The sequence below is a fragment of the Lactuca serriola genome, chromosome 9 (genome assembly GCF_051521515.1).
Source record: "Lactuca serriola cultivar US96UC23 chromosome 9, Lser_US96UC23_V15, whole genome shotgun sequence".
Classification (NCBI taxonomy): domain Eukaryota; kingdom Viridiplantae; phylum Streptophyta; class Magnoliopsida; order Asterales; family Asteraceae; genus Lactuca; species Lactuca serriola.
In genome coordinates this window covers 21,372,203-21,385,312 of record NC_136416.1, presented here as the reverse complement: position 1 = coordinate 21,385,312, position 13,110 = coordinate 21,372,203, and the positions used below count along the sequence as shown (strand labels likewise).

General features: G+C 37.5%; 1 protein-coding gene across 1 annotated transcript; it reads left to right on the top strand.

Annotated features, from left to right (window-relative positions):
• Window positions 1-373: 373 nt before the first annotated feature.
• On the top strand, window positions 374-2,113 carry MIK (pfkB-like carbohydrate kinase family protein). Its single transcript, XM_079021397.1, has 2 exons — window positions 374-1,508; window positions 1,667-2,113. The coding sequence occupies exons 1-2, from the start codon at window positions 660-662 to the stop codon at window positions 1,898-1,900; spliced, it is 1,083 nt and encodes a 360-aa protein (XP_078877523.1). The 5' UTR covers window positions 374-659; the 3' UTR covers window positions 1,901-2,113.
• The last annotated feature ends 10,997 nt before the right edge of the window (window positions 2,114-13,110 follow it).

Sequence of the window (13,110 nt, the reverse complement as noted above, 5' to 3'; positions counted from 1 at the left end):
CTTTTATTTGTTATATAAATGTTTGGCAAAAGGAGATAGAAGCTTTTGAAATATATAAAATTACATAAAAGGACAACTGATTAAAAATAAAAAAGTATATAAATATATTTTTAAGGGTAATTATGGAAATTGATTTCAAAAGCTCTGGAGCGTTTTGTTAAAAGCTACATGAAGTAGCTTTTAGAATCGGAGCGTTTTGATAAAACTAAAAGCTAAACGCTCGTACTGTCAAACGAAGCTTTTTGTTTAAACTAGAGCGTTTTGTCAAAAGCTAAAAGCTATAAGCTCCCAAACGTTTCCAAAAGCTCCGTGCCAAACACCCCCAAAATATTAAAAAACTGAAATTATAAAATTTCAAAAAGGACAAAGGAAGGTAGAATCAAATTTCGTATACCCGAACTTCTATGCAATTCAAAGAACCACCACTGAAATCCTCCACCACCTCACCACCATTGCCTTCCACCTCCCTCTCTTCCTGCCCATAGACAAAAAGATTCTTTCTTGCCGCGCGTCATCTCCTTGCTGTCTTCGCCGCTCGATCCAAATCCACTTCTGCAAGCTTCAATTAAACCTCCATTAACATGCACGCATGATCTTCCAAAAACAAGCAATACACCGACAACGCAGTAGCCATCAATTCCTCCAAAACCCATCTCAATATGGGAGGAAATCGAGAACCCCGCGGTCTGATCGTCGGTAACTACTGCCACGACGTCCTCATCAAAGACGAGGTAGTACTCGCCGAGACCCTAGGCGGTGCTGTCTCCTTCATCTCCGCCGTCCTTGACGGGCTCGACATCACCTCCGATTACGTATCAAAAGTGGGTTCTGATTTTGCTTATAGCGTCAATCTCAATCATACCCCAATTGTATCACCATCGGGGAAAACAGCCGTCTTCCACGCTTATTTTACATCCGATCCATCGGAAATCCGGCGCGAGGATCGGGTTCTTAAACGGGTCCAATCATGCAACCCTATTTCTCCATCGGATTTACCGGATGAAGCAAATTTCAATTTCGGGATGGCAGTTGGAATCGCAGGGGAGATATCTCCTGAAACCCTAGAAAAAATGCTTGATATCTGCGACGTTGTTCTCGTCGATATACAAGCCCTAATTAGAGATTTCGAAATCGACGGAACTGTTAAGCTAATGAACCTAAACGAAACTGGTTTTTCTCACTTACTTCCTCGAATTGGATTCTTAAAAGCTTCGGCGGAGGAAGCACCGTATGTTGATATAGAAGAAGCTCGAAAATCATGTTGTGTCGTGGTAACGAGCGGTAAAGATGGCTGCACGGTGTATTGTAAAGACATAGAACTGCAGATTTCTCCATTCACGACTGTTCAGGTTGATCCAACCGGAGCCGGCGATAGTTTTCTGGGAGGATTAGTCGCCGGGCTAGTGCATGGACTGGCGGTTCCCGATGCCGCCTTGCTCGGAAACTTCTTTGGATCATTAACCGTGGGCCAAATTGGAATTCCGAAATTCGATTCTACATTAATGCAGGTTGGTTTTGCTTAGTATGTATGATTCACATCCGTATCATAATACTTATTATTGTATAATGATTTTCTGATCTTCTTCCTACATCCATTACCTTCATAGTTGTAGTCTTTGGACATGATTAATTAACCTTCATAATTTTTCTTATCTCCTTCTTGTAGAAAGTGAAAGATGAGGTACAGAGGAGGAAAATGCAGTGTGATGAACACGACGATGAATCGAGATTTAAGAAGCCGAGTGATCATGAACAGTTTATTGCATCACTATGCACTGCCAAGTTACTAACAACAGACGAGGTTCTTGATCCTGACCCTAGCTACGCTAATCACCAGATGTTGTTTCTTAAAAATAGTGTTAGTGTGTATGAAGAACCGATTAAGGCGATGGACCCCTGAAACCTCCTTAATCTTTTTGTCTTCTGAGTAGAATTAATTGTATTTAGGAATAAGGGAGCACGGTGTTGTTTTTGTTTGTAGCTGCTAGCCTGCATTTTTAAGGTCTACTGTTAACCTAATCTTAGTTTATATTGGAGTATAAGGTTCTTATTCTTATAAAGAAAGGACACATAACATAATTAAAATTGTCCCTCTGAGGTTCCAATTCACCAATTGCATTTTGGCTCTTTGTCGATTTCTTGATCTGAATGGGGTGATGAGTAGTTTTTTAATATAAGGATTTGAAATTAACTTCTATTGAAATGTTGTTGAAAAACTTGAGATATAATTTGGGAATATCTTTGATTTTTTACATCCAAAATATACTATTGTTTTAATCATATTTTATAAAATTAACATTGATCTTGACATGTTTCCAATATGTTTTATAGGATGCTATGTGCTAATGTTGTTATAGAATTTAAGGGGCTATATCATTCAATACGTTTGTTAGTTTTTCATATTTGTAAAATAATAGCCGATGTTTTTATTATTTATTATTTTTTTACTTTTTTGTGTAATTAATAATAAAATAAATTTTAAAAAAATGACTGGGCTTTTTTGCTCCGGGCCGGGCTAAATGGATACATGAGCATTAGTGACCAGTTTGCAGAGATGCAAACTAAAAGAAAAAGAAAAAACAAATCTCGCTGTTTATACTTTAGGGTTTAAAAAAAAAGTGGGATAAATGATAATCACATATTTTGGGAGATGTAGGAAAATAATCTAATTTTTGGAATTTACAAAAATACTCATCTATTTTCGAAAGGAGTATTGACAAAATTGGCTAGGAAAGTATAGGTTTGTCACCATTTGATCAAATTAACATCAAATCGTGTTAATTTAAACTTTAGAATCCAAAACCATCACCATTTATCAATCGGATTTGGTTTCATCAGATTAGCAGGTTACGTGACATGATGCATTCAATTTCCGATAACTTTGTTTTTTTTATTTAATATATTCTCTCATTTGTGAGACCCATGTATTATTAATTCAAAAAAAATAAATATCAAAATATAAATATTAACTATTTTTTAAAATTAAATTTTAAAATAAGGAAGAGAAAAACATATTTATTGCAATTTAATATCATATTTATTACATGTAAAGTATACTTTACTTATATAGCTATATGTATTATGTGACTTTTTAATTTTTAAAATTAAAAAAACCTAGAAATTGACATGTGGATATTATTTATTTCAAAAATACCACAAAATGACAAGTGTCAAAATTTATGAGAATTTAACATGTGACAAAATGGATCTTCATTTATTAGAATTAGGGTGAGCAAACCCAAACCAAATAACCGAGAAACCGACTAAAACCGACAAAACCGAAACTGGAAAAACCGAAACCGAAGCTAAACCGACGGTTTGGGTTTGATATTTTTAGAAACCGAAAAATCGGGCTCGGTTTCGGTTTTTAACCAGAAACCGACTCATACTTAAAACCAACAAACTGTCCCAAGAAACCAACCCATCCAACCCGAGAAACTACCCATACTTGATTGTGTTTTAGTTGTAATAGAATATTTTGGGCTTTAGTTGTAACTTGTAATTGACTATTTGTTGTAAGACTCCTGTTTTTTGAAGTACTTAACTTCAATTTGTTATTTTTTGAAGTATCTAACTTGTTGCTTCATTTATGGAAAATGGGTTAAAACCCAAAACCCATGGGTTTAAATCCAGAACCCGTGAGTGTATGGGTTGAACCCAAGAAACCGGAAAACCGCCCAAACCGACCTCAGAACCCGAGAAACCGAACCCACCGGAAACCGATCCTATTGGGATCTAAAAACCAGAAAACGACCATTTATGGGTTGGGTTGGGTTTGGGTCCAAAACCGACCCAAACCAACCGATGTACAGCCCTAATTAGAATAGATTGTCCTAACATTAATTATCTTATTATTATTGATGTTATAAATGGGAAAATGATACAACGGTCCTATTATTCGACTTTACCTTTTTAGTCCCTAAAGTTTTTTTCGTGCATTTTAAGGAACAAACTTATTTTTGTCGGGTCTATTTGGTCCTTTTGACGAAATGAAGGGGTTAGGCGGTAACTTTCTTGCCACCTCATTTAACATTATAAGTTTCCAACCGATGACCAATCCCTTATCTCTTTCTATCACCGTTCAAAAACAACACATCCCCTCTTCTTCTCCATAACTTCTACACTTGGAGATGACTACCTAAGTGTGTGCATATCCGAACACTCGACAAATTGGACAAGACAACTAAAAATTGTCTTCTCTTAGGTATGTCAGCCACCTGCTAATGGCTAAAGCGGACTGCTAAGATCGGATTTTAAAAACAACCCAAAGTAAGTACTTTGTTCTTGTCGTCTCTGTTCTCAAAACACCAAAATTAACAACATTTTATGGATTAAATTGATCTTGACAGTTTCCCGAAAGTCCTAATCGACGGACCATACGACATCGTGTTGCTAGTAGGGTTAGGAATCGGAGCAACCCGATGATCTGTGTCGCCAAAATCATCGTGAATAACATGAAAACAAAAAAGGAGGAAGATGAAGCCTGGGCAAACGGCGGCAACAACCCATTGCCGCCAACATTGTTGTTGTCGAAGAAAAACACCTCTAATTTGAATACAACAAGATCTTATTTCTACCAGGTCATAAGGGAACAAGGGTCTTTCGATTGGATTAAAGGGGTCATGAACGAGGTTGCTGAAACAAGTCCAAATGGTGTGATCGCGATGCATAATTACTGTACGAGTGTCTATGAAGAAGGTGATGCTCGATCTGCTTTAATCACTATGCTTCAATCACTTAATCACACCAAGAACGGTGTGGATGTCATGTCGGGAACTCGGGTCAAGTCACCTTTAGAGGATGGTTTTCAAAAACAGCCCCTCCCCTTAACATTTCAACTGTGGATTGTTTTTATCTTGGTGGTTGGGATGGAGGTATAAGGGCGATGAAGAAGGGTTTATGCGTGTGTGTGTGTATGAGAGAAAGGAACAACATTGTAATTTTCATTTTTTGTTGATGGTTATCAATTGAAGTTGAGAACATGAGGAATGAGACGTCCCTCTAGAGAAATGGTCAAAATGTTTGACTTTAAATAGAATAATGCTTAAGTGGCATATGTTACTGGCTAATATAGGTTATGGGACTAAAAACACAAGTAACTTCAGAGTTTATTCCCTTATAAAGCACGGAAATAAGTTAAGTGATTAAATGAGTAAAGTCAAAATACATAATAGAGGCGTTGCGCCATTTTCCTATTTATTATTTGAAACCATCACCACCGCCAATCATTACTTTTCACCACCATGAAGCACAACTCGAATACACATGGTTAACATCAAACAAATTAAAAGATTGAAGCTTTTGACTTGTTTGAATATTTTGTGGTTTGAAGCCTTTTTAAGGTTTGAATCCGAAACATTTCAAACAAATTGAAATGTAAGTTTTGTGATTTGAAGCTTTTGGGGGTTTGAATCTCGACCACATCAAGCAACTTAAAATGTTGCCTAATTTATAAATCAAATCGTTATTCGATCAATAAATTGAGGCACAAGAAATAGGCCAAATATCATTTGTTTGAGTTCGTCTTTTTCATATGAAAATAAGATATTAAATCCTTATGTTTTGTTTTTATTTTTAGATCTTGAAAACCATTTGGGTTAATTCCGGTTTTGTTGGTCTTCGGCATGACCTAGACACTTGGTTTTGTTCATGTTATCAATTTCTTCATTTTTCATGTGAACTCTTTGTAACATCCCAAAATACGAGCCAAAAATTTCATTTTTAAAACATACCATTTGCAAAACATTATAAATAAAACATTCACGGATCATGACATTTCATAAAAGATATTGTTTGTTTGGAAACCATTTCGTAAAACATAATACTATCAGAGTACAAAACCCTAGGAGGATCCCATAGTGCGGAATACAAAGCGTGTGTGTGGTATACCGCTACCGTGTCGGCTCCTTCCCCTGCGAAGAAGAGGTACCTGAAACCAAAACTGAAAACTGTAAGCACGAAGCTTAGTAAGTTCCCCCATCTTACCACATACCATAAAATTATATATCATACACACTGCCGGGCAATTTTGGGGTGCCCGACCTACCCGGTACGGCCATTCTGGGGTGCCGACCTACCCGTGTCAAGCCGTTCTGGGGTGCTGACTACCCATCGGTCCTAACAACCGATCCCCGGGGACTATTTCACCCCTACTGCTACAATCACATATATCATCACATAACATATTATCAGACTTATATGGGGTGTCCGATCTACCCTTCGGTCCTAACAACCAATCTCTACTACTATCACATATACATATCATGCCAACATATAACATATCAGGTAGTAGCAAACCTATATGATATCACAAAGACAATCATCTAACATACAACTCCTACTGGTGGGTCGGCATTGTGGCCGTAGACCCACGGCTACTGGAAGGTAACTCACCTCCAAGTAGTTGCTGATCTGTATGGGAACTGACTGTCTTCTGCTGCTGCCGCTCCGGAAATCCTCCGGCTATAATTCCCACAAAACCCTTAGTCAAATACTGCTAATCGACCTCAGGGTAAAATGACCATTTACCCCTTACCAATCAAGAGTCAAAGTCAAAGTCAACTGCCAGTTGGCCCGACTCGCCGAGTTGACTTGCCAACTCGCCAAGTCCCTATCCCTTAGTCCGACCCTAAACCCGTCTCTGCTCGTCGAGTTAAGCATTGACTCGACGAGTTCTCCTTCTAAACTAAAGGCAAATAGTCCTTCATCCTACTCGCCGAGTTGTATGAACAACTCGCCGAGTTCATCTTCATCCGAAGAACACTCTATGCTGAGACTCGCTGAGCTGTATGAACAACTCGCCGAGTCTATTCTTGAGGCAAGAATATTGCCTTGAACTCGCCGAGTCATGGCATTGACTCGCCGAGTTACCTCATGAGTGAGTCTGGCTTCCGACCCACTGAGTCATACCTTATGACTCACTACTCCAACCCGCAACACGAAAAGGGGAAAAACTCGGGGACTCGCGACTCGACTCGCCGAGTCAGATGAATGACTCGCCGAGTCTGCCACATGCAAAAACTATACACGCGATTCTGCTTGAATCCAACTCATGCCATTCATAGATCTGGGTTTCTAGGGCCTGATTAACACGTAAAGTTTCCAACTTTACGTGTAAATAAACACCATGAGGGTTTTAGGGCTCAAAATGCACCAAAATAGTAGATCTAGGGCTTTCATGCAATGTGGCTCCAAAAAGGCAGTAGATCCAAGCTCATGGAGCTCAATCATGCCTAGATCTATGTCACAACTAGAAATTTTTGTGCCTTGTAACTACAACACTTAGGTCAAATTATGAATCAAAGACATAAGAGCATGTATGATGCATACTCTATGACAACAAAATTTTAATCGAACACTTCATACAAGCACTACAAATAGTCAACAAGTAATTGGAAACCCTATGAGTTCTTGTTTAAGTCCATTTTGGACTAGGACTTCCTTATTGGGCCCAATGGACCAATAAGCTTCCAATTTGACCATCTTGGACTTAGAACTCTTAAATGGGCTCTAATTAGACCCATTTCCAATTATTTCAATATTTTGGGCCATATTGGGCCTAGAATGAAATAAATTAATTATATGAACCATTTTGGGCCATAATTAACCTAATTTAGCCCTAATAGGTCATAAAAATCACATTTATATTTTTTAGGACCAAAAATCATCTAACTTAACTATAATGTGGGCTAAGGGACAAAAAGCCCAAAAATCTCCTCTTTCCCCTCTCCATTCTCGGCCCAAGCCCATAAAGAGGGAAAGTTGACTTTGTTGGGTGCCACCTCACAATTATTCAAGGGATTTCCATGCAAGAGGACCCATACATCCATGCATTCCCATACTTCCATGCAAGCTATCTCTTCTTCTCCCTCTCTCTCTTGTTCTCGGCCGAGTCCAAGCACACACACACATACATTTCACTCTCCATTCTCTCAAGAAACTCTCTCATATCTCCTCCATATTTTCGATATCTAAGAAGTGTTCAAGGGGATTCTTACACAAAAATCACCATCTAAGGTAAGAAATTTCTTAGATCCTTAAGCTAGCTACTTCATTTCATCCAAAAATCACCTCTTAATTCATTCAAACTCATGATCTAGCACCTAAGAAGCATCCAAGTTCGAAATCTTCCAAGGAATGTTGCTAAGGCCGAATTTCTTCTCATTTTTCCTTCCAAAACCGAAACCACACCCAAGGTGAGCTTCATACCCCCTATTTTTTTGTTTTTATAAGTTTTTGTAGGGGAGAATACGAGCAAATGTGTAGATCTATGATTTCATGTATGCCTTGTGTGATTTTATGCTTGTATGTATGATTTTATGTGTTATGTGATGAATATGTTAGCTAAAAATACCTAAAAACCGAGATCTACAACATGAGGAATGAAATAAACATAGATTATACCATTTTACACTAATCAAGTCAATAAAAATAATTTATTTGGTTAGGATGAACATTTTTGGACATAAAACCCATTTTGGGCTCAAATTGTTAAAAATACAAAAGCTAAGGGCCCAAATCGACAAATGATAATTTCTGGAGGTTTGAAAGAGTCCAAACAGTTTCTAATAAAATTTTCCTGAAAATCAACACTTTTGAGGGGCTTAAAATGTAAATTTTGAACATAATAGGCTAAAAATGGGCTTTTCGGCCCAATAAGCCCCAAATTGCGAAAATTCTGAAATAGAGGGGCTGAAACTGCAAAATTCTGTAAAACAGGGGATTACTAGTGTAATAAAACTAATTCCAGGGTCAAAAATGTTTTCAAAGTCAAAAGGGACCAAAAATGCAAAAATTTTCCATTTTGGGCCAAAACTGTAAAGTTGCGAAAATAAGGGTTTCAACCGAGAAAATTTCATTTTTGAAGAACTTAAGCTTTTTATCAAGTAAATTTGGGCTGAAAATGTCTTTTCAACAAGTTTTGATACTAAAGTGTCAAGAAAAATGGTTTAAGGACTAAAATGGAAGTTCTTTTATATAAAGGGTTAAAAGTGTAAATTTTATCCAAGAAGGGGCATAAAAAGGTAAACTCTAATGTTTAAAACAATAAATCCCTTAAGATAAAATACGGGTACCACGGCTACCGGCGAAACGTAATAGCAAATACACTTTCAACACAAATATCATTACCAAACGAATTGATTCGGTCTCGAATCAATAACGAATCAAAAATCAATAAACAATAGTACCTCAATGCACACGCGAAAATTTACGAGACTCAATATTCAATCTTTGGGCTTGAAAGTTTCAAATCGTGCTTGTTGGGCCTAGCTAGCCCAATGACATGATCTTTAGGCCTGAAGGGAACGCGCTTACATGATATTGGGTCTTCTATGACCTAATTCCGTGTAAAAGGACTTTCAATAGCTTTATCGTGCTGTTGGGCCCCAAGGGACCATTGGTACTGCTAGCAAAGTCGAGAAGTCAAATGCGAGTCGGTCCAAGTGCCTTTCGCATTTACGATAGCCTTGAACGACTTATGGAAATAACGGGGACTTCGTACCCTCCTTTCTCCTCGGTTGTGGGGCTATGAGAAGTCAGGGTGGTTGGATTAAGTGAGTAGTACGGACGACGTCCAAGGGATCTTTGTATTTGGTAGTTGTAAACTAGTCATTTTCATTAATGCGTGATTATAACGACTCACAACCCATAATTAATCCAATGTCACCTGGAATTATCGAAAACAAACGCCGTATCGGTATAACAATAAATAAGACACGTAATTTGATGTATTAGGAAAACATCGTGGTTTCCTAGGGAATTCAACATTTTCACCTATGTGATGTATACAAAGTCTAACAATTATTCACGTTTACAGAAATCAACAAGCATACTTACAGATCTTCACACTTTTTCTTATATACAATACTCTTTTCAGAAAATATCGGATTTTCTTGTGGTTTTCAAAATTATACAAATCATTTCTTTTCAAACATTACTTATGAACTCACCAACATTTCATATGTTGACGTTTTTCCAAAATACTTGTATTCTCAGGTAACAGGTAAGTCGAAGAAAATGTATCCAGTGATGTCATGATGTTTTGTTTAATTAGTATCGAACGGTTTATGTTTTGGAAATGTAATGTTTTAAAACAATACACTGAATGTAAACAACATCGGTTGTAATATTTCAATGCATGGTGATGAATGATGTTATGATTCATGTATAATCATTGTGATGGTATTCAATTAAGTCACAATAGCCCTCGGACGTTTCCGCCGTCTGGTTCGGGGGTGTGACAATCTAGAGGCTAAACAACTTATTACGAACCCTAAAACACAAACAAGCTTGGGGAAATGCTCAAGAAGGACTTTCATGGAACTACAAGGGACAATAAGCATGGGAACAGAGGGAAGCTAAGTTATACCTCAAGGAAATCACTAAGATAACACAAATATGCCTGGCCTCCTTCTTCTCTTCTTGATCTACTCTCCTCCCCTCTCCAAATCTTCAAGAAAACACACCAAAATGCTTCAAAATCACAAGGAACAAGGCTTGAACGAAGTATAGAGATCTAAGGGTGAAGGGGGCGAGCTTGGGGGCGGATAAGAGGGTTTAAATAGGGTGAAAAACCCTTGAAATTTAGGGTTTCATCAGACAGCGGGGACTCGCCGAGTCCAGAATATGGACTCGCCGAGTCGCCAACTTAAACGTGTTCTGGATCCCGTCTCTACTCGGCGAGTCGGACCTACAACTCGCCGAGTCCAAGGCTAAAAAATGAAAAACACTAAGATAAATTTTACGTACCATGAACCAGGTGCTACACTCTTCTTACTCAAATTTCAAGTTAGGGTTTTATCTTATTTCCTCCTTATTTTATTCAATTCGTTTTTAAAACTCATAGATGCCTCTTATTTGTCTTCACCTTTTACATATTGAATTCATTTTCAATATTGATATCTTTAGTTCATTGGAGTCGCTTATGCTTCGTCTTTCTTATTCATGTTTATTGGTTTTTCATCTTCATCAATTTATTCCCATAAATCACATTTTATCTTCTTTGAATCCCTCGTATTCAAAAAATAATTACATAACAAAGCAACCATTTAAGAGAATGAGATGATAAAGCTTTTATACACTTTCCAAGGAGTTAGGACAAACCCTAAACTTTCTAGCAATATTAGCCTTCGTGGATATGTCAAATTCGAGAAGGGCACCAACAACCACAAAGGTTTGAGCCGGAGATCACCCATTTATAGGAAGAAACCATGAAAAATGAAGAAGTCGTTCATGGGTCTAACATCCCAAAATCCATGGTAATTTTTTTCATTTTTCAAAATACATTTTTGAAACCCATAAAGTAATCAATCATTGTTTACAAAACAACACCATGAAAATCAGAGTATCTAAATCATCTCTCAAACATAAAATAACAGGAGGATGTGTACGATCACGTCTTCACCTTGCCTTGATCCTCTGAAGTACCTGAAACATTTAAATCCACTACCGTAAGCCAAAGCTTAGTGAGTTCCCCTAAAATACCCCATACAACAATATATATAAATAATGCATGCACACTGAGCCTACATCACAAGGTTGGATTGCCTCGTGAGCCTACAACATAAAGATGGACCGCTCCCGAGTCTGCAATATATAGTTGGATTGCGCTTGGATATGGTGGCCTACAACACAAAGCAACACCGCCTCAACCCAACCATACTATGTCGACATATGCGCAAAACAATAACAAGTAAGTACATGTAATCATAATAGATCTATCATTTTAATAGATCATTAATGCATACTAACATCCTACATACAAGGATACATATTTCAGCACAAAGTATAATGAGAAAACTCACATCACAGTCTAGCAGACAACAAAACTTCTCTCGCAAATCCAAGACTGGTACTACGGGTCACCTATACAACAATCAGGGACCAGATTCTTTAACTACAACCCAACATCTACTAGTTGTCCTAAGTCAAACTTGGTTAAAAGTCAACAATCAACCTCCATCTGACCTATGCTTAGCGTAACATGCTGCTCTATGCTCAACATAGTGCTCAAGGCAGCAAAACGGGCAACTACAACATTGCACTCAGCGTATAGAAAGCTACGCTCCGCGTAGCCACTTGATGTCCAACTTTTTATTAAGTTCTTAACACAAAAGGTTACCCCCCCAAACTTTCATATCTACACTAAAAGGACATCTTAATGGATGAAGTCTCTGATTTATCCATTTGCATGCTTACAAAGATCACAAAACCAAACCCTAGGTCCATAAACTTATGTATTGCTCAAGGACTTATGCATGGATGGATGAAAGCGACCAAACTCTCATTTTTATGGCTTTACAACCCCCAAAACATCTGAAAATGACACTTAAATGGTCTGGAATAGTTCATACTCACATAGACCAAGGTTATGGGGACAAAAGCATAAGAATTTCAAGAGTAACTAGATACAACATAAAAAATCATCGATATAGAAACTTTATAACTTCTAGAGGAGGATTATGGGATGCAAATTCCAAATCTACAAAGCTTGGAACTCCCAAGTGCTTCCATAGTGAAACTCTTTATTCAAAGATGCACACAAAACACTCTAAGATCTCAAAACTCTCACAAGATGGCTAGGGTTTCGTGGTGGTTGCTTAAGAGGGTGGAGGTTAAACATGAAGAGGGTCTCAATGAATTAGAGCCTTTTTAAATAAGGCTCACAACCCTTGGGGTTAAGGTTGTTGTCCAGCGCACCTACGCTCAGCCTAACTTTTCCTACGCTTAGCATAGATCATTAAATCCCCGAACCCAATTTCCTACCTACGCTCGACGTAGGGCAGAATTTCACAATTTAACTTTGAACAAAGAATAATATTTGTAAGAATCGGATGTTACAACGGGTACATAGTAGTTCTCTAAATTGATTCATTAATGTGAGATATATCATTTAATGTTGAATATGTAGACAACTCACCAACTAAACAATAAATATGTCATGTAATGTAATGAAATGATTGGTTTTCATAAGATGTGGTTTGAACAAATGGTGTATTTTAATGATAATATATGTATAAAGACAATAATTGACTATATTTTTTGTACTTCTTAAACTTGAATGACGTTTTTAAACATTTTTTATATTTAATTACCCGTTAGCCATTTTTC

Excerpts from the sequence above, each read along its gene's own strand:
- MIK (XM_079021397.1), top strand. The coding sequence starts at position 660 with ATGGGAGGAAATCGAGAACCCCGCGGTCTGATCGTCGGTAACTACTGC. Across the intron at positions 1,509-1,666 it reads TCGATTCTACATTAATGCAG|AAAGTGAAAGATGAGGTACA; the intron begins GTTGGTTTTGCT and ends TCCTTCTTGTAG.